Source organism: Chanodichthys erythropterus, chromosome 19, assembly GCF_024489055.1.
Source record: "Chanodichthys erythropterus isolate Z2021 chromosome 19, ASM2448905v1, whole genome shotgun sequence".
In the NCBI taxonomy this organism is placed as follows: domain Eukaryota; kingdom Metazoa; phylum Chordata; class Actinopteri; order Cypriniformes; family Xenocyprididae; genus Chanodichthys; species Chanodichthys erythropterus.
The window spans coordinates 2136591-2158077 of NC_090239.1; the positions used below are offsets into that span (position 1 = coordinate 2136591).

The following is a 21487-nucleotide window of genomic DNA, read 5'->3' on the forward strand; positions in this document are numbered from 1 at the left end:
GTATGATGGTGTATGAATATGGTAATCGTTCAGTGAATATGGTAATTGTTCAGTACGATGGTGTATGAATATGGTAATCGTTCAGTGTGATGGTGTATGAATATGGTAATCGTTCAGTGAATATGGTAATTGTTCTGTACGATGGTGTATGAATATGGTAATCGTTCAGTGTGATGGTGTATGAATATGATAATCATTCAGTGAATATGGAAATTGTTCAGTACGATGGTGTATGAATATGGTAATCGTTCAGTGAATATGGTAATCGTTTAGTACGATGGTGTATGAATATGGTAATCGTTCAGTATAATGGTGTATGAATATGATAATCATTCAGTGAATATGGAAATTGTTCAGTACGATGGTGTATGAATATGATAATCGTTCAGTATGATGGTGTATGAATATGGTAATCGTTCAGTATGATGGTGTATGAATATGGTAATCGTTCAGTATGATGGTGTATGAATATGGTAATCGTTCAGTATGATGGTGTATGAATATGGTAATCGTTCAGTGTGATGGTGTATGAATATGGTGATCGTTCAGTATGATGGTGTATGAATATGATAATCATTCAGTGAATATGGAAATTGTTCAGTACGATGGTGTATGAATATGATAATCATTCAGTGAATATGGTAATCGTTCAGTATGATGGTGTATGAATATGGTAATCGTTCAGTATGATGGTGTATGAATATGGTAATCGTTCAGTGTGATGGTGTATGAATATGGTAATCGTTCAGTGTGATGGTGTATGAATATGGTAATCGTTCAGTACGATGGTGTATGAATATGGTAATCGTTCAGTGTGATGGTGTATGAATATGGTAATCGTTCAGTGTGATGGTGTATGAATATGGTAATCGTTCAGTGAATATGGTAATTGTTCAGTACGATGGTGTATGAATATGGTAATCGTTCAGTCTGATGGTGTATGAATATGATAATCATTCAGTGAATATGGAAATTGGTCAGTACGATGGTGTATGAATATGGTAATCGTTCAGTGAATATGGTAATCGTTTAGTACGATGGTGTATGAATATGGTAATCGTTCAGTATGATGGTGTATGAATATGATAATCATTCAGTGAATATGGAAATTGTTCAGTACGATGGTGTATGAATATGATAATCGTTCAGTATGATGGTGTATGAATATGGTAATCGTTCAGTATGATGGTGTATGAATATGGTAATCGTTCAGTATGATGGTGTATGAATATGGTGATCGTTCAGTATGATGGTGTATGAATATGATAATCATTCAGTGAATATGGAAATTGTTCAGTACGATGGTGTATGAATATGGTAATCGTTCAGTATGATGGTGTATGAATATGGTAATCGTTCAGTGTGATGGTGTATGAATATGGTAATCGTTCAGTGTGATGGTGTATGAATATGGTGATCGTTCAGTATGATGGTGTATGAATATGGTAATCGTTCAGTGTGATGGTGTATGAATATGGTGATCGTTCAGTATGATGGTGTATGAATATGGTGATCGTTCAGTATGATGGTGTATGAATATGATAATCATTCAGTGAATATGGAAATTGTTCAGTACGATGGTGTATGAATATGGTAATCGTTCAGTATGATGGTGTATGAATATGGTAATCGTTCAGTGTGATGGTGTATGAATATGGTAATCGTTCAGTGTGATGGTGTATGAATATGGTAATCGTTCAGTATGATGGTGTATGAATATGGTAATCGTTCAGTATGATGGTGTATGAATATGGTAATCGTTCAGTGTGATGGTGTATGAATATGGTAATCGTTCAGTATGATGGTGTATGAATATGGTAATCGTTCAGTATGATGGTGTATGAATATGGTAATCTTTCAGTGAATATGGTAATCGTTCAGTATGATGGTGTATGAATATGGTAATCGTCCAGTATGATGGTGTATGAATATGGTAATCGTTCAGTGTGATGGTGTATGAATATGGTAATCGTTCAGTATGATGGTGTATGAATATGATAATCATTCAGTGAATATGGTAATCGTTCAGTATGATGGTGTATGAATATGGTAATCGTTCAGTATGATGGTGTATGAATATGATAATCATTCAGTCAATATGGTAATCGTTCAGTATGATGGTGTATGAATATGGTAATCGTTCAGTATGATGGTGTATGAATATGGTAATCGTTCAGTGTGATGGTGTATGAATATGGTAATCGTTCAGTGAATATGGTAATCGTTCAGTATGATGGTGTATGAATATGATAATCATTCAGTCAATATGGTAATCGTTCAGTATGATGGTGTATGAATATGGTAATCGTTCAGTATGATGGTGTATGAATATGGTAATCGTTCAGTGTGATGGTGTATGAATATGGTAATCGTTCAGTATGATGGTGTATGAATATGGTAATCGTTCAGTATGATGGTGTATGAATGCGGTAATCGTTCAGTATGATGGTGTATGAATATGGTAATCGTTCAGTATGATGGTGTATGAATATGGTAATCGTTCAGTATGATGGTGTATGAATATGGTAATCGTTCAGTATGATGGTGTATGAATATGGTAATCGTTCAGTGTGATGGTGTATGAATATGGTAATCGTTCATTGAATATGGTAATCGTTCAGTATGATGGTGTATGAATATGGTAATCGTTCAGTGAATATGGTAATCGTTCAGTATGATGGTGTATGAATATGGTAATCGTTCAGTGAATATGGTAATCGTTCAGTATGATGGTGTATGAATATGGTAATCGTTCAGTATGATGGTGTATGAATATGGTAATCGTTCAGTGAATATGGTAATCATTCAGTGAATATGGTAATCGTTCAGTATGATGGTGTATGAATATGGTAATCGTTCAGTGAATATGGTAATCGTTCAGTATGATGGTGTATGAATATGGTAATCGTTCAGTGAATATGGTAATCATTCAGTATGATGGTGTATGAACATGAATAATTGTTTTCTATTCCTTTCATGCTGTTTTATTTTTAAATTCTGCAGAAATGCATTTACACAGGTTTAGTCCCTATTTTTACTCCATTTGTTGTCTTTATACTTTCTGTTTCAGTTATTCCTCTCAGTGATTATTCTCTTCCTCATTCTTGACGTCTGTATTAACATGATGATTGTAATCCTCTTAATCCAGCATGTGTGTGTCATTCAAGAGCATCAGAGACGTCTGGAGCTTTAGCGCGCGTCTCGTGTCTGACGTGTCATCTTATGCTCAGTGATGCAACACAAACGAGACTCGTGTGATTAGACTAGTTTGACTGACGTTCACAATAAACAACAGGAAACACTCCCTCTGCTTCTCTACAAGTTTCCCATCGTCCTTCAGTCCTGCCAGGGATGTTTACGCATGTGCTTGTGTGTGTGTGTGTGTGTGTGTGTTTGTGCTTGTGTGTGTGTGTGGTGTGGCCTGTCTCAGCACATCATCTGCTAGTTACGCAAGTGTTTCAGCCGCTACAGCCCACAGTCTGACACAGCTGATAGCTGCGAGTGCATGAGAGATGGTGCGTCTTTGCCAGACTGTCTGCATATACTGAATATACCATATAAATCATCATCTGAGACAGATGATGCAAACGGGATATCATGTGATTATGGAATCGGCTCTCGTATTCTGTCCTGATTTCATTATTTTACAGCAGACACAGAAATGCTTCCTGCTCAAACATGCACACAAATGCGTTTATCTTAGTGTTGAAAAATAGCCATGAGTTTATGTACTTCTTCATGCTGTAAATAATGAAGAAAAGATGCAAACTAAAATATGACAGAAGAAAAATATCAGCAATATAGAACTGGATATTTACTAGTGATGCACCACAAAATATTGCTGTTTTGGCCGCAACAGTTTTTCAGGGCCAAAATCATTTACTGATGTGGTGACGTTTAATTTTCTGCAGAGTAGTGATGAATATTGTATTTTGAGGGCTTTGCACACTCCCACATCTCTAATCCATAAACTCACATAAACAGAGTAATAAATACATCATGACAGTGCATATAAAAGGATAAAGTTATGTAAACCATGCTTTTCTGTTATTGCTATTGCTTCTCCAATGACATTTTATGCACTCAACGTGGATAAACTGCAACAGGTAAATTATAAATGAGAACTTGAATTTCGGTTTGTGTAAAAAATTCATTTTGCATCACTACTACTTGCAATGTTTTCAAGAAATTGTGCTTTTAAGATGGTTACTAGGGTGTTCTGGGTGGTTTTGTTCCTGTCTGGTGTGGAATTTCTCACTTGTTTCATGGTCCAGCAGGAGAAAATGGTACATCTGATCACTTCATCTGTCTAAATCGGGTGTGTTTTACAGGGACTGAGTGTTGATGGCCGTGCGGTAGGGACAGAGAGGGTCCTGCAGGATGAATTCTTTCCCGTCCATGGACAGACACATCCAGCAAACCAACGACCGGCTCCACTGCATCAAACAGGTGAGAGAAAACAGACATGACGACCTTAAAGGGGACTTTCAAGCATGTTTTGGAAATGTCCCGCCCCTTACCATAACGGCCAGTTTCAACACACTACTAACTAACTCAACCAGGCCCCACCCCTTTATTTTGGGCAGGAATTATTTAAATGAGGAATATATTGTGACGTGTTCGTTCCTGGAAGAAAATTCAAGACTACAATGGAGGCGTTTCAGGGAGTTCAGAAACAGTGACACTGATATAGAGAAAAACTCCTGCTGGAGGGGCTTTGTAGAGCTTGTTCATGCTCAAACGGCAACATTACACATGGAAAAAAGCAGAATAGGTCCTCTTTAAAAACACTAAGGATCTTGTCTCATCTCATCTCATGTCAGTGTTTCTTCATCACAGCTGAGACGTCAAAATATCATTATTGAGATCATGTCAATCATTCAGGAATCAATGCTTCTGCATTTACAGTGTGTGAGTGTTTTAATAGGTTTATAACTCATACTCAACGCTGTGACGCCCCCTACAGGACACCTGGAGAGCAGATGCATTTATTAGACTTCATTAGAGGCTCATACTCTCAGAAACAATCTGGAGAATTTTCTGTTGATTACTAATGAATATTTCACACATTATCATTTCAACTCACATAAACAGAGTCATAACTAAATACATTCTTATATGCCTGAATCATGACAGTACATATGAAGGGATAAATTAAGTGGTTTGTCATGTGATTTTCCTCTTATCAGCACCTGCAAAATCCAGCAAACTTCCAGACGGCAGCAACGGAGTTGTTGGACTGGTGCGGAGATCCACGAGCGTTTCAGCGGCCCTTTGAGCAAAGCCTGATGGGATGCCTAACGGTGAGGTCAAATCGATCAAATTTCAGTTTCAGTTAATTAATCAATCAGCAGTCATCTGCTAGTTAGTAATAAAAACAATCGGCTCTGACAATTACCTTCTGTGAAGATCTGGCCCCACTCACGGAACATTAAATATTATATTATATTATATTATATTATATTATATTATATTATATTATATTATATTATATTATATTATATTATATTATATTATATTATATTATATTATATTAGGGCTGTTTAATCCTAATTGATCGCTTCCAACGATTATGAAAACAAGATAATCAAGGTTAAATTAGCCAAATAAGTGAGTGTTATAAAATGACGTTTACTATTGCTAAACTGCGGGATGTGTTTGGTATTAAAAAAGAGGTATTAAAAGTGCATTAAGCCACAAAAAAAGCCTTTTTGGAGAGTATTCACATAAAAACAGTGAGTCATGTCTTAAGTAAGCATACACAGTGGAGAAAGAAAACGCATGTGTAACAGTATATTGGATCCGTGCATTGGCTCTTAAAGTGACAGCAGCCTAATAAACCTGCTGCAATCTGACTTCAATGATATTCAAACAACAAATGACAAGGAAAATCACTTACAGATCTTGACTGAATAATGTAAGCAGCTTTAATGAGGATTAAGCTATTTTTAATGTGTACAGTAAGATTACACAGTGTTATTTCACATTTGTTTATGCATTTTTTGTTGTTGTTGGCTTTTACTTATCTCAGCACTGCTGTTAGATCTGTGACTTTTATACTCTTTCTGCCGTAACGTCTAATTGTGCTTATGTGAATTCTGACATGTTTCCACAGCAGAGAAAGACCAGATCTAAGCCGCATTTAAGGAGAATGTGGAACGACGGCTAAACTAAACCTCCCTCAGATGTTTAATTATGTGCTTTAGACACACATATATCTCTGCCTTATGTGTTTAACTGTAATTAAGACGCAGATATGAGAGATTGCTTCCTGCACGTCTGTGTTTCAGAGGGAAACAGGCCTCAGGGTGTGGTGGTGTTGTGCGTATGGGCCGACCTGATGAGGGTTTGCAAATCAGGAGTGAGATTTCATTCTCACAAACCCCCAAAACCACAACAACCCTGTGCAATTTTACTATGACAAATCATGCATGCCTGAATGCTGATATTTCAGTGATGTTTGAATATCGTTTGTCGGTCTCTCGTCAGGTGGTGAGTCGTGTAGCAGGTCAGCAGGGCTTCGACATGGATCTGGGGTATCGGCTGCTAGCCGTTTGTGCAGCAAACAGGGACAAATTCACCCCAAAATCAGCAGGTGAGACTCCAGGATCTTCTAGGATTGTCTCAACACCCGTTTTTAAGGCTTCTTTAATCACAGAGTGTGACATCAGTGCCCATATGAGCATATGAATGAATGACCTGATGTTCAGCACAATGATGACGTAACTAACTAGTTTACTACATCACCTTCCCACAAAGAAGAAATAGTTTTGAGTCTTATTCCTAGTTTTGAGAAGATATTTTAACTTCCAAAGTAATTTCAGACCATGTAACACTTAAAATATAATGAATAAAAATTTGGTGTAATTAATTCATATATATCAAATTTGAAAACTTGCTTAAGTGGTTATTATTGTTAACTAAAACTAAAACTATTAATAACATTTCTTTCAATTGATATAAACCTGAAACACAATAAAATATAAATATTAGTTGAAAAACGTAACCTTGGAAATAATCTGAAATTAGTTGAGGTTTGAGCACTAAATTTATTAAAAACTGAAATAAAATAAAATCTAAATATCAGCATTTTAAATTAATGAAAAATTATTTTAAAAAATGGCAATTGTATATAACTAAATCACTAAAAATTAAACTAAAATTAACTTGAAAACTAGACCAGTATGCTGATATGGAAGGCCAAAAGGTTCAAAAACACGTGAATTTTAACACGTTAACAACGCGTAAAATATACATATTTAACACGTATTTCATTCGTTAAATATGTGTTGTTTACATGTTAACATGCTGATTTTTCATGTGCAAACACGCATTTAACACGTGAAATATGCATTAAAAACATGTGAAATACGTGTATTTAACGTGTTAAAATTCACGTTTTTGAACCTTTTGGCCTTCCATACACTGATAGACGCCTGCTTTCAAATGCTCCCGTGTGTATCTGTGTAAGCGCTCGGTGAAGAGCGTCATTGATGTCTATTTACAACATGTTTCCAATCACAGACATATCTGATGAGCGCGTGAACACAATGACCAATCAGAGGTGTTAACGAATCCGCTCAACAGCGCTCACATTTTTAAATTTCAGTACCGATTAGGTACCGAAGTTGGTACTTTTGACAACACTAGAGCGCCTAGTTTGTATTTGGTAAGGACTCTCCAACAGTGTCATGAGAGATGTTTTTTGTCTGGTGTTAGCTTGACTGAATTCACTCCGAGATGATTTTTTTCTACTGTCTGAGAATGATTCTGCCATCGGAGGAATCAGCAATGCCAGAAACAAACATGTTTATAGCTGTCTGATGTCGGTCTCGACTGGGTGTGTGTGGGGTTTTCATGCACTTCTTCAGTTCGCTGCTGAACGAATGCCAAGGAGAAAGTCTGACAGCAAGGGACTCAATCTGTGTAATCCTAGAGTATGACATTGACACGTCCTGTTTGAAGATCGTTTGATGAGCGGTTTTTAATATGAGAGAAGGGACCAGCGTGAGCACGCAGGAGATTACGGTACACTTTAAGATCATTTATTATATGACTCTCAAATCAGTATTCATGTACATATTTATTCATATCTATATGTATGTATATGTATGTAACAGTGTTGGGAGGGTTATACACATTCCACACAAAACTTTTATGTTAGATGCAATTAAACGCAATTAATCGATTTGACAGCACTATATATATATAGTACAGTCCAGAAGTTTGGAACCACTAAGATTTTTAATGTTTTTAAAAGAAGTTTCGTCTGCTCACCAAGGCTACATTTATTTAATTAAAAATACAGTAAAAAACAGTAAAATTGTGAAATATTATTACAATTTAAAATAACTGTGTACTATTTAAATATATTTGACAAAGTAATTTATTCCTGTGATGCAAAGCTGAATTTTCAGCATCATTACTCCAGTCTTCAGTGTCACATGATCCTTCAGAAATCATTCTAATATGCTGATTTGCTGCTCAATAAACATTTATGATTATTATCAATGTTGAAAACAGTTGTGTACTTTTTTTTTTTCAGGATTCCTTGATGAATAGAAAGTTCAAAAGAACAGTATTTATCTGAAATACAAAGCTTCTGTAGCATTATACACTACCGTTCAAAAGTTTGGGGTCAGTAAGAATTTTTATTTGTATTTTTTTTAAAAGAAATTAAAGAAATGAATACTTTTATTCAGCAAGGATGCATTAAATCAATCAAAAGACAGTAAAGACATTTATAATGTTACACAATTGTACACATTAAATGTTTCTTGAGCAGCAGATCATCATATTAGAATGATTTCTGAAGGATCATGTGACACTGAAGACTGGAGTAACGATGCTGAAAATTCAGCTTTGATCACAGGAATAAATTACTTTGTCAAATATATTTAAATAGAAATCAGTTATTTTAAATTGTAATAATATTTCACAATTTTACTGTTTTTTTACTGTATTTTTAATTAAATAAATGTAGCCTTGGTGAGCAGATGAAACTTCTTTTAAAAACATTAAAAATCTTAGTGGTTCCAAACTTTTGGACTGTACTGTATATATGAACATTATGAATGTTATTGAGGTTTCAGAGAGTTCAAAGAATATTTTAGGTCAAAAAGTTTAGAAATCCTTGTCCTACAGGATTAACTATTTGCATGCATTTAACAAAACGCAATCCAATTACAATCCAATAGTTTGAATGCATAAAGTAATTTAAAAAAATACAAAAAAAAAATTGTATGTGTACCTTGAATGCAATGTAAGTTGCTTTGGATAAAAGCTATATATATAATTTTATTTAACTGTTTAAAGGTGTTTTAATTTAAAGAACCTTCATTAAGTCTTTGATATAGTGCCAGTGTCTGTATCTCACTGGTGGTTTTCCCTGTGGATCAATCGCTCCTAATTGCATACGCTTCAGTAGATGGCAAGAATTCCACAGCTGCTCTTGCAGAAGAAGACGCTCAACATTAACCCTTCATTTACTGCAACTTAAAATCGGCTAAAATATGACACAACAACTCCAGACTTGAGTGTTTTCATTATCTTGTGGATGTGTGTGTGCCATCATGGTGGTTCAGGGTATATGAGAGATCAGATGATAGGCCTTTGCTCAGACTCCTGATGGTTTAACTAGTTCAAGCATGAATGACACAAGCCACTCGTTTAATGGAATGTGAAACACGCTCGCGCTGTTTTCTGCACTAAGTGGAAGCATTTAGAGTCAATAGAGCATTTAAAATGCTTGTCTAGAGGAGGAGATGCCACACTTAAGGGCTTATGTTTCTTACCGTAACTCGGAGAATCATCCTGATACAGAGAGAGCGAGCTGTCTCTGTTTTCACCGAAGGTGTCAAAAATGAAACCTTGTATCCGTTTGAAGCTGAAACGCTCTGAGAGATTTTTGCACATATATGTGTCAGTGTTTCCAAATGCAGGATTTTTCAAACGTATAAAAAGGAATAAATCATTTTAAAATAGAAACACTTCAAAAACAGAACACTTACTGAAATAAGAGTATTTTATTTGTTCATCTGCATGACCATTCATGTGACCATTAACCAACATCAGAGGACTGCGAACATGCAAATGCATTGTTAATATTAACTTAAAGTTTCAGAAAAGTTTGGGAATCCTTGTCCTACAAGATTCAGTTTTTGTATTGCATTGTTTTGGATGCTCTGAGATGGTTTAAAGGGAAAGTTTAACATCACCAAACATTTAAATGCATGACAGATGCCACCTGGAAACTTTTGTGAATATTTTTGCAATCAAATTACTGAACGAGAGTTTTGAATGGATTCATTGAATTGTGTATACATAGATATGTTTAAAAATAAACTCTTAATTATCTCTCTCACACACACACACATCGAGATTTCACAGTCTGTAATTTTGTACGGGTGTCTCTCAGGGTAGAAACTGATAGTTAAACTGTGGCTTTTCCTAAATAGAAAATGACACAGACATCTGAGTGAAGCTGACAGCAGCCCTCTAGTGAGTGTGTGTGTGTGTGTGTGTGTGTGTGTGTGTGTGTGTGTGTGTGTGTGTGTGTGTGTGTGTGTGTGTGTGTGTGTGTGTGTGTGTGTGTGTGTGTGTGTGTGTGTGTGTGTGTGTGTGTGTGTGTGTGTGTGTGTGTGTGTGTGTGTGTGTGTGTGTGTGTGTGTGTGTGTGTGTGATTCATCAGACTGCAGCTCTGTCCTTGTCTTCTCATATCTGTTTCAGCTCCGATAGATCACACATACACACGTCATCACGTTTCTACTTCAAGTATAAAGTATTCTGACGGTTTTATTGCTTTTATTTTCTGATGGTATTATAGCAGTCAGTCAGCAACTGACCAATCAGTTTTATGTGCATGTTTAGGAGCAGATAAATCTGGAATTGCATTTAACAACATTGGCTCAACCAATGGCGTTAATTGGGGGCAGGGCTACCTGTTTGGCTGACCAATGGCAGATAAAATGAAACATTTGGAACTTGTTTGAAAACAGGATTTTTTTTTTTTTGTAGTTCCGAATCCGATCAGAGAAATCGCACACTTCACCTTGAATTAATCTTCTGGCAAAGTGAATATAATGCTGAAAACTGCTGAAAATATACAGCTGTGCTCATGGATATGTTGTTTACTTGCTGCTAATCAACTGTTTCAAGATTTGATTCAACTAACTTGACAATCTCCTTCAGATCCAGTTTTTATTTTATGCTCAAAAGTGCTTTTTCATCCTTTAAGAGATGTGTTAATGTTTAAAGAAATAGTTTGAAATACAATTTAAATGTCCAAATGCCTTAGATCTTGCAGATTGTTATAGTTAAATTAAAATAATAAAAAAAAAAATGTTACTTGAAATAAAATAAAATGATTAATTTCTGCTAGTTCAGCTCATTTTCATTTAATTTAGCCTGATGTACTAAAATAACTAAAACTGAAATAAATTAATTAAAACTATGGACATTAAAAAACTTCTAAAAATGACAAAAACACAAAACTTTAACATTAAAAAATGGACAATATAAAAACTAATTCAAAATATGAATAAAACCTATAATAGTTTCTCAATTATACTAAAATAACACTGTAAACCTTTTAATACATGTGATATAATAGTCTTTTAAAAAATATTTTCTACAAGTGGTAATAAATTAAAATTGTAAATTTTTATAAAATATTTTTTAAAGTGGTAAAAATGCATCAGCAATTAAAGGCTAATATTATGAAGAATCAACATTCTCTTGATCTTTTGATGTTTCTGACTCAAATCTTCCTCACCAGACCATTTAATTTGAGCGTTTTTGACAGGAAAAAACTCAAGGAAAACATCAAATAATATGACCCATATTGTAAAGATGACCCATTTAATGTGTGTTTGTGTAGCATTGCTGTCCTCGTGGTGTGAGGATCTGGGTCGACTTCTGCTGCTGCGTCATCAGAAAAGCAGACAACCCGATCCATCTGTGGGCAAGAACCCGATGCAAGCCAACATCAACAACATGAAGCCGGCGCTCTCACACGGGTCAGTTTCTTCCACACACCCACACACACACCCACACACACACCCACACACACACCCACACACACACCCACACCCACACACACACCCACACCCACACCCACACACACCCACCCACCCACACACACACACACACACACACACACACACACACACACACACACACACACACACACACACACACACACACACACACACACACAGACTCACACAGTGTTCCACACATTAACTGTTTACATCCTTGTATAATCTCCATAGTGATGCATCATTTCAATATGACTCCGTCTCCTGGCAACAAAACACCAATCAACCGCCGGGTTCTGTGTCCGTGGTGACCACCGTATGGGGTGTGACCAATACGTCACAGAGTCAAGTAAGAATGTATTTAACACCGTTCAGAGCAAACACTGCTGTTTGAGTCTGTGTTGTTACTTTCTGTGTGTGTGTGTGTGTGTTTAGGTGTTGGGGAACCCCATGGTAAACCCAAACAGCCATATGAACCCCATGACCGGAGGTAACGGGGCTATGAACCCGGGACAGTTTACTGCACAGCAGCAGTTTTCATCCAAGGTTAATGCAAACCAGGCCTACATGCAGCAGGGGATGTATGGGAGATCCAGCTATCCTGGAGGAGGAGGAGGAGGGTTCGGAGGAAGGTCAGTGTCTCTTGCTTTTTTATTATTCATATAATTTTTGAAAAAGGCCTGTCAAATTTCCATCTGTTTCAAGCTACAAATATATAGATCACATCTCAAAAGAAGAACAACAAAGAAATCAGTAAAAACAGTGGGATGCTGAAAAACACTCTTTGATGTACTTAGAAAATATTATAAGATCAAATTCAAATGCAAGCAGATTCGATGAAAGTTTCATGTTGAATGTTTTTGTTTTCCCATAGAAAACCATTATAGAAAACCATTCATTCTCGTGTTACGCGGCACGTTTGATCTTCCGAGAGAATCAATGAGGTTCATTCTCGTGTTACACAGCACGTTTGAGCTTCTGTAAGAACCAATGAGGTTCATTCTCGTGTTATGCGGCACGTTTGAGCTTCAGCAAGAACCAGTGAGGTTCATTCTTGTGTTACGCAGCACGTTTGAGCTTCTGTAAGAACCAATGAGGTTCATTCTCGTGTTATGCGGCACGTTTGAGCTTTGGCAAGAACCAATGAGGTTCATTCTCGTGTTACGCAGCACGTTTGAGCTTCTGTAAGAACCAATGAGGTTCATTCTCGTGTTACGCAGCACATTTGATCTTCCGAGAGAATCAATGAGGTTCATTCTCGTGTTACGCAGCGCGTTTGAGCTTCGGCAAGAACCAATGAGGTTCATTCTCGTGTTACGCGGCACGTTTGAGCTTCGGCAAGAACCAATGAGTTTCATTCTCGTGTTACGCGGCACGTTTGAGCTTCGGCAAGAACCAATGAGGTTCATTCTCGTGTTACGCGGCACGTTTGAGCTTCGGCAAGAACCAATGAGGTTCATTCTCGTGTTACGCGGCACGTTTGAGCTTCTGTAAGAACCAATGAGGTTCATTCTCGTGTTACGCAGCACATTTGATCTTCCGAGAGAATCAATGAGGTTCATTCTCGTGTTACGCAGCGCGTTTGAGCTTCTGTAAGAACCAATGAGGTTCATTCTCGTGTTACGCGGCACGTTTGAGCTTCGGCAAGAACCAATGAGGTTCATTCTCGTGTTACGCGGCACGTTTGAGCTTCTGTAAGAACCAATGAGGTTCATTCTCGTGTTACGCGGCACGTTTGAGCTTCTGTAAGAACCAATGAGGTTCATTCTCGTGTTACGCGGCACGTTTGAGCTTCGGTAAGAACCAATGAGGTTCATTCTCGTGTTACACGGCACTTTTGAGCTTCGGTAAGAACCAATGAGGTTCATTCTCGTGTTACGCGGCACGTTTGAGCTTCTGTAAGAACCAATGAGGTTCATTCTCGTGTTACAGAAGCTCAAACGTGCCGCGTAAGAACCAATGAGGTTCATTCTCATGTTACGCGGCACGTTTGAGCTTTGGCAAGAACCAATGAGGTTCATTCTCGTGTTACGCAGCACATTTGAGCTTCGGCAAGAACCAATGAGGTTCATTCTCGTGTTATGAAGCACGTTTGAGCTTCGGCAAGAACCAATGAGGTTCATTCTGGTGTTACGCGGCACGTTTGAGCTTCTGTAAGAACCAATGAGGTTCTTTCTCGTGTTACGCAGCACGTTTGAGCTTCTGTAAGAACCAATGAGGTTCATTCTGGTGTTACGCGGCACGTTTGAGCTTCGGCAAGAACCAATGAGGTTCATTCTCGTGTTACGCAGCACATTTGAGCTTCGGCAAGAACCAATGAGGTTCATTCTCGTGTTACGCAGCAACATTTGATCTTCCGAGAGAATCAATGAGGTTCATTCTCGTGTTACGCGGCACGTTTGAGCTTCGGCAAGAACCAATGAGGTTCATTCGGGTGTTACGCGGCACGTTTGAGCTTCTGTAAGAACCAATGAGGTTCATTCTCATGTTACGCATCACGTTTGAGCTTCGGCAAGAACCAATGAGGTTCATTCTCCTGTTACGCATCACGTTTGAGCTTCGGCAAGAACCAATGAGGTTCATTCTCGTGTTACGCAGCACATTTGAGCTTCGGCAAGAACCAATGAGGTTCATTCTCGTGTTACGCAGCACGTTTGAGCTTCTGTAAGAACCAATGAGGTTCATTCTCGTGTTACGCATCACGTTTGAGCTTCGGCAAGAACCAATGAGGTTCATTCTCGTGTTACGCAGCACATTTGAGCTTCGGCAAGAACCAATGAGGTTCATTCTTGTGTTACGCAGCACATTTGATCTTCCGAGAGAATCAATGAGGATCATTCTCGTGTTACGCATCACGTTTGAGCTTCGGCAAGAACCAATGAGGTTCATTCTCGTGTTACGCAGCACGTTTGAGCTTCTGTAAGAACCAATGAGGTTCATTCTCATGTTACGCGGCACGTTTGAGCTTCGGCAAGAACCAATGAGGTTCATTCTCGTGTTACGCATCACGTTTGAGCTTCGGTAAGAACCAATGAGGTTCATTCTCCTGTTACGCATCACGTTTGAGCTTCGGCAAGAACCAATGAGGTTCATTCTCGTGTTACGCGGCACGTTTGATCTTCTGCGAAAACCAATGAGGTTCATTCTTGTGTTACGCAGCACGTTTGAACTTCCGTTTTTTCTTCTAGAATGTTCACTGCTTAAGTCAGCTACATAAAACCGTAGATTGGTCTAATTTGTTACGGATAAGTAAGACTGATTACCCCTAACTGCTAGTTGGTCATACTAGTTCTTCAGACACATAATGGCTATGTTTACGCAACTGGCCCCTGAACTTTCTCTCTCTCCTGCAGTTATGGGGGAAGTCCTAACCACGCAGGTGGGATGGGCCTGCCTTCACAGACACGCCCCCCTTCGGACTTCAGCCAACCAGCTGCTGCCGCCGCTGCTGCTGCTGTGGCTGCTGCCGCTGCTACAGCGACCGCCACAGCCACGGCGACGGTTGCCGCCCTACAGGAGACGCAACACAAGGACATGAATCAATACGGCCCGGTGAGGGAGCGTCTATTATCGTGACAGTTATTTCTAAGTGAAAAGATGAGTTTGAACAAAGTGTTTTGTTTGTTTGTCTTCTAGATGTGTTCCTCCTTTCAGATGGGACCAAATCAGGCTTACAGCACTCAGTTTGTGAATCAGCCCGGCCCCCGGGGGCCCCCTGCCCACCCTGGCACCATGAACATGGGCCAGCCTCGGGGGCAGATGGCACAGATGGGGCCATACGGGGGTCACCCACAGAGAATGCCCCAGCAGGGCTACGGGCCACGACCCATCCAGGGTGTGAAGAGACCATATCCTGGAGAGGTGAGGAAACCTTGTCTTACGTGTCAAATAAACAGTTAGTGGAGGTACAGCAGGTCAATAGCTTAGTTAACAATGTTCTTGAATGAAACTATTTTACTTTAGGGGAGCTACGGGCAGCAGTACGGACCAAATGGGCAGTTTTCCTCTCAGCAGGGGCAGTTCCCGAACCCCGCCGCCACCAGAGGCCTCTCCTCACCCCATTACCCCACACAGAGGACACCGGCACAGCCCGGGACCGCAGCACAGTACCAGACCGGCAGCATGGGACACTTCTACAAGGTCTGTTAGGAAACAACTAACGTTATGCTGCCTTCTAAGACAACTTATTTTAAGAATTTTTTTGATTTATTTATTTTTATTTTTTTATTTTTTGACAAAATATATTTTAGTGGTGGACAAAATCGACTGTTTTAATTTATTATTTCTTCATTATATATTATATATATATATATATATATATATATATATATATATATATATATATATATATATATATATATATATATATATATATATATATATATATATATATATAAAATATTATTATTATTATTATTATTAGTTAATTAAATAATAATACATTATAGTTGATTCTAATCAATTGATAATTAAATAATTGATCCAATAAAATTTAGCTGTAATATAATGGACTACAAACCAATGTTTAATTTGTTATATATATATATATTTTTTTATTATTTTATTTTAATAATAAATGTAATAAATAATATATTCTGATAAAATAAAAAAGTAACAGTAATACTGGATTACACACCACTGTTTTTTATTATATTATTTACTATCCTATTATAATAATAAATGTAATAAATAATTCTGAAAAGATTATTAATACAATAAAAAGTAACTATAATACTGGACTACACACCACTGTTTTAAAGTATTATATTATTTTATTATAATAATAAAAGTATTACATTCTAATAAAATCATGATACAACAATGGGGACCACACCCCATTGTTTTCATTTATTTTACATTTAGCAGACTCTTTTATCCAAATTAGATATTTTTAAATTATTTATTAAAATATAAATTATATTATATTATATTATATTATTAAAATAATAAAATCAAGAATTGTTTGAAATGATAATATATTTTATTATATTATGATTTTATAATATAAATATTATAATACGTTTTATTATATTTATGTTTTAAATATTTTATTAAAATATATTTTTATATTACATAAGGCAGTCCTGTGTATATACTTCCCAAAAACAATCCAATCCCAAAATGCTGAGAAGCTCATTAAAAAGAATCTTCCGAAATGGTGGATGAGATAAATGTGTGTCACGTTTTGTTCATGTTTTCAGTCTGTGTTTATGTTATGGATTCGATGCAATATTTGTCAAATATGAAGCAACAGAAACACATTTCATGTAGTGCATAATACAGCAACATCTGCACAAGAATAAAGTTCAACTACTATTTAAATACCAAAAAAATTATTTATTGTGATAAACATGACTCAATATAACATTATGGTTACATGAAATGTTTGCAACATAACTATGCATCTTTCTCTCCATCTCTACTACAGGAACCCAGTAATAACTTAAACACAGGGAACTTTCATTACAGCCAGTCCAGCGTGAATGGGGTATGTTAGTACGATGTCCAATCAGAGGCAGTTTCAGCTGTTTACCTGTTGTGACTTCATGTGCATGTGATTTATTGATGTGTTTGTAGCCTCAGCGGACGATGGGCAGTTACCCCCACTCCCCGTTACCGGGAAACCCCACACCCCCCGTGACGCCAGGAAGTAACATGCCACAGTTTCCATCACCAAACCAGGACATAAAGCCCCAGTTTCCTCCCGATATCAAACCCAACATAAATGCACTGCCGCCCCCTTCAGGTGTGAGCCTCGTCCAGCCGTGGACACACTGTATAAAAGTCATATTCTTCCTTGTTTTCCAGTATAATATCTTGTCATTTTTGTAATATGCACTCTCTTGTTGTCCGCATCTTGTTTCCCAGGTAATCCTAACGAGGAGCTCCGCCTGACGTTCCCGGTTCGGGACGGTGTGGTTCTGGACCCCTTCAGACTCGAACACAACCTGGCCGTCAGTAATCACGTCTTCCACCTGCGGCCCACCGTCCACCAGACGCTCATGTGGAGGTGAGACGCGGCCACACAAACGCACAGTGTGTGAAGATGCTGCTATGTTTGCATTTTTCTAAATTAATGTCATGGTCATCATGCCCTTCAGAGCCACCAGGGGGCGCTCCAACCCAGAGTGACTTTTGTCACTCTCTCACAAACTCCATTCCCCATAATCCCTTGCCTGGAATCATCAATGATTGCTTTCAGCTGTCACATCATCTCCTCCCTGTGCAGTTCAATGCAATTAATAAACAAAAAATGTATTACAAATTATGTTTGGGAAAAATCAGTTCTGATTCAGATCGTGATTCTTGAGACATCTTTTTAGTTGTCACCATGATGAGAAATCGATTTTTTAATGCTGTGATTTATACAATTAACTGTAATATTGGACTACACTCTACTGTTTTAATTTATTATATTTTTATTATTTTATTATAATATTAAAATTAATAACAACTCATTAGAATAAAATTATGATAAAATAATTCATGCAATAAAAAGTAACCGCACACCACTGTTTACAATTTTTATAATTATAAATTTATATTTTATAATTATAATTTATATATATTTTTATTATTTCATTATAATAATACAATTAATAATAATTTATTATAATATTTTACATTAAATATTTTATTAAAATGTATTTTTATTTTATTTTTACAAAACTTTTGTAATTATTTTTATAATTAAATATTTAAATCAGTTAAACAGAAAGCAATATTTTTTATTTTATTTTAATATGAATATTAATAATAATTAATTATAATAAAATTATGATAAAATAATTTATACAATGAAAAGTAACCATAATACCGCTCACCACTGTTTAAAATGTATCATAATTTGTTTGTATTATTTCATTATGATAATACAATTAAGAATAATTTATTATAATATTTTATATTTATTTTTATTAAAATATTTTTTTATTTTTTTATTATTTATATATATTTTTTTATTTATTTATAATTCTTTTTAGAATTAAATATTTAAAGCGGTTAAACAGCAATCAATATTTTTATTATTTTATTATAATATTCAAATTAATAATAATTTATTATATTTTATATTGTTTATATATTTTATTAAAATGTATTTTTATTTTATTATGACAACTTTTATAACTATTTTTTAGAATTAAATATTTAAAGCGGTTAAACAGAAATCAGCATCAAGAGTCAATATGTGTAAAATGCTAAATGCATAAAAAATAATTTTCAATGCATATTGAATCTCGCAGCTAAATATTGCAATATCAAATTGAGAGGTCTATGGCAATTTATTAACTCTCTACTATCACATAAACGCTCACACATGTATAAACATTCAAACACCCAATCAAAGACTCTCAGTTCACGTCTGTGTCTGTGTCTGTGTCTGTGTCTGTGTCTGTGTCTGTCAGGTCTGATCTGGAGCTTCAGTTCAAGTGTTATCATCATGAAGACAGACAGATGCACACTAACTGGCCGGCGTCGGTGCAGGTTAGCGTCAACGCCACACCTCTCACCATCGAACGGGGCGACAACAAGACTTCCCACAAAGCCCTGAACCTGAAACACGTGTGTCAGCCGGGCCGGAACACCATCCAGATCACAGTGACGGCCTGCTGCTGTGTGAGTTTACACACACACACACACACACACACACACACACACACACACACACTTGTGCTCATCAGGTGGACGTCGTGTGAGCATTTTTGGTCTGTTCTCTCTGCAGTCGCACCTGTTTGTCCTTCAGCTGGTCCACCGGCCGTCGGTTCGATCGGTTCTGCAGGGGTTACTGAGGAAGAGACTCCTCACCGCTGAACACTGCATCACTAAGGGTAACGCTTCAGTCTCTCTTTCTGTTAGTCAGTGTTGCATTTCTGTGCCTTCATTCTCTCTGTCTCTTCAGTGAAGAGGAACTTCAGCAGTGTAGCCGTGTCTGTGGCCGGTGCCGGACTGAACGCTGATGATGGGGTGGAACAAACGGCCATCAAAGTGTCTTTAAAATGTCCAATCACATTCCGGCGTATTCAGCTGCCGGCGAGAGGCCATGACTGCAAACATGTGCAGGTCAGGAAGTCTTTCAAACACCTGCTTTGATGTCTAATGCACGGGCCGCAAGAGGCTTCTAGGGGGGGTTTACAAAAATAATATTAATTATAAATATGAATAATTTCTCCTCAGGTTTATACATCCAAAATTAGTCTAAAAGATAGGACTGGGCAAAGAAAATCTTTATTTGTCTTCTAGATGTCATCCTCTTATTTATCTTACACGATGTTACAGCGGGGACCCTGTCATTCATTCAGTGCTTAACACGGCTTTCAGCAGGAAAGACGTTCCGGAGAGTTGAAGGAAATGTCAATGTCCCAGTGCTGCATAGTCAAAGTTTATCATTTGCACGCTTTTTCAAGCCTTGCCAATTATGGAAGCTTGTTTCCCGCTACTGAATAAAAAAATAAAAATGGTAATTGCGACATTTTATCTCACAATTCTGACTTTTTTCTCAGAATTGCATGTTATAAAGTCCAGAAATGCGATATATAAACTCACGGTTGCAAGTAATAGTCACAAATTGTGAGTTATAAAGAACTGCGAGTTATAAAGTCAGAGTTGCGAGATATAAAGTCAGAATTGCAAGTTATAAAGTCAGAATTGCAAGTTATAAAGTCAGAATTTGCAAGTTATAAAGTCAGAATTGCAAGTTATAAAGTCAGAATTTGCAAGTTATAAAGTCAGAGTTGCGAGATATAAAGTCAGAATTGTGAGTTATAAAGTCAGAGTTGCGCACAGAAAGCTACCTGTCTCAGACACTGCGCAAATAATAAAATGTATTCACTTTAACGTCTACTTGTGGACAAATTCACACAAATTTATCTCAAAATGCCCACTTTGGTGAATATCCTAGTAAGCATAGTCAGTTATGGTTTAAGTGAACGTGAACAGTAGAGAAAGACATCAGTATGTTGGATAAGTGCATTAGTCTTAAAGTGACAGCAGCCTAATATTCCTGCTGCTGTTTTTAATGTTAATCAAACAACAAAAGAAAAAAATTATACCGACCCAAACTTTTGAATGCACTTATATTTTAGAAAGGAGTATAATAACATCATATTTGACATCAGAAAGATTCAAAACTACTGATCTAATGTAATTAACATTGTGTTAATGTTCTCTTACAGTGCTTTGACCTGGAATCGTATTTAGAGCTGAACTGTGAGCGGGGCACATGGAGATGTCCGGTGTGCAAGTAAGAACCTCCAGTCAGTCCTGAGATCACATCTGAGATGGTTGAATTGTGCAGAACTGATCTTCTGTTTCTCTTCTTCAGTAAATCAGCTCTGTTAGAAGGTCTGGAGGTCGATCAATACATTTGGGGGATCTTAAACGCTCTCCAAAAGTAAGTCTGCCCTTGATTTGGCTTAAAAAGCTAGCACTCACTTTTGGTTTTGTAAGTT

At 37.0% G+C, this 21487-nt stretch overlaps 1 protein-coding gene across 4 annotated transcripts in view; it reads left to right on the forward strand.

Moving 5' to 3' along the window:
- Nucleotides 1–21487, forward strand: part of LOC137008073 (zinc finger MIZ domain-containing protein 1-like) — a 56501-nt gene that overhangs the window by 24086 nt on the left and 10928 nt on the right. For all 4 annotated transcript variants that reach the window (XM_067369887.1, XM_067369890.1, XM_067369889.1 and 1 more), the window contains 17 exons: nucleotides 4332–4449; nucleotides 5190–5303; nucleotides 6490–6595; nucleotides 11879–12017; nucleotides 12273–12387; nucleotides 12474–12670; nucleotides 15392–15590; nucleotides 15675–15899; nucleotides 16002–16178; nucleotides 17467–17526; nucleotides 17616–17784; nucleotides 17907–18048; nucleotides 19445–19655; nucleotides 19762–19867; nucleotides 19939–20099; nucleotides 21212–21279; nucleotides 21361–21429. In XM_067369887.1, coding sequence (XP_067225988.1) covers nucleotides 4381–4449; nucleotides 5190–5303; nucleotides 6490–6595; nucleotides 11879–12017; nucleotides 12273–12387; nucleotides 12474–12670; nucleotides 15392–15590; nucleotides 15675–15899; nucleotides 16002–16178; nucleotides 17467–17526; nucleotides 17616–17784; nucleotides 17907–18048; nucleotides 19445–19655; nucleotides 19762–19867; nucleotides 19939–20099; nucleotides 21212–21279; nucleotides 21361–21429 — 2327 coding nt within the window. In that variant the 5' untranslated portion in view covers nucleotides 4332–4380. The remainder of the gene's footprint in view (nucleotides 1–4331; nucleotides 4450–5189; nucleotides 5304–6489; nucleotides 6596–11878; nucleotides 12018–12272; nucleotides 12388–12473; nucleotides 12671–15391; nucleotides 15591–15674; nucleotides 15900–16001; nucleotides 16179–17466; nucleotides 17527–17615; nucleotides 17785–17906; nucleotides 18049–19444; nucleotides 19656–19761; nucleotides 19868–19938; nucleotides 20100–21211; nucleotides 21280–21360; nucleotides 21430–21487) is intronic.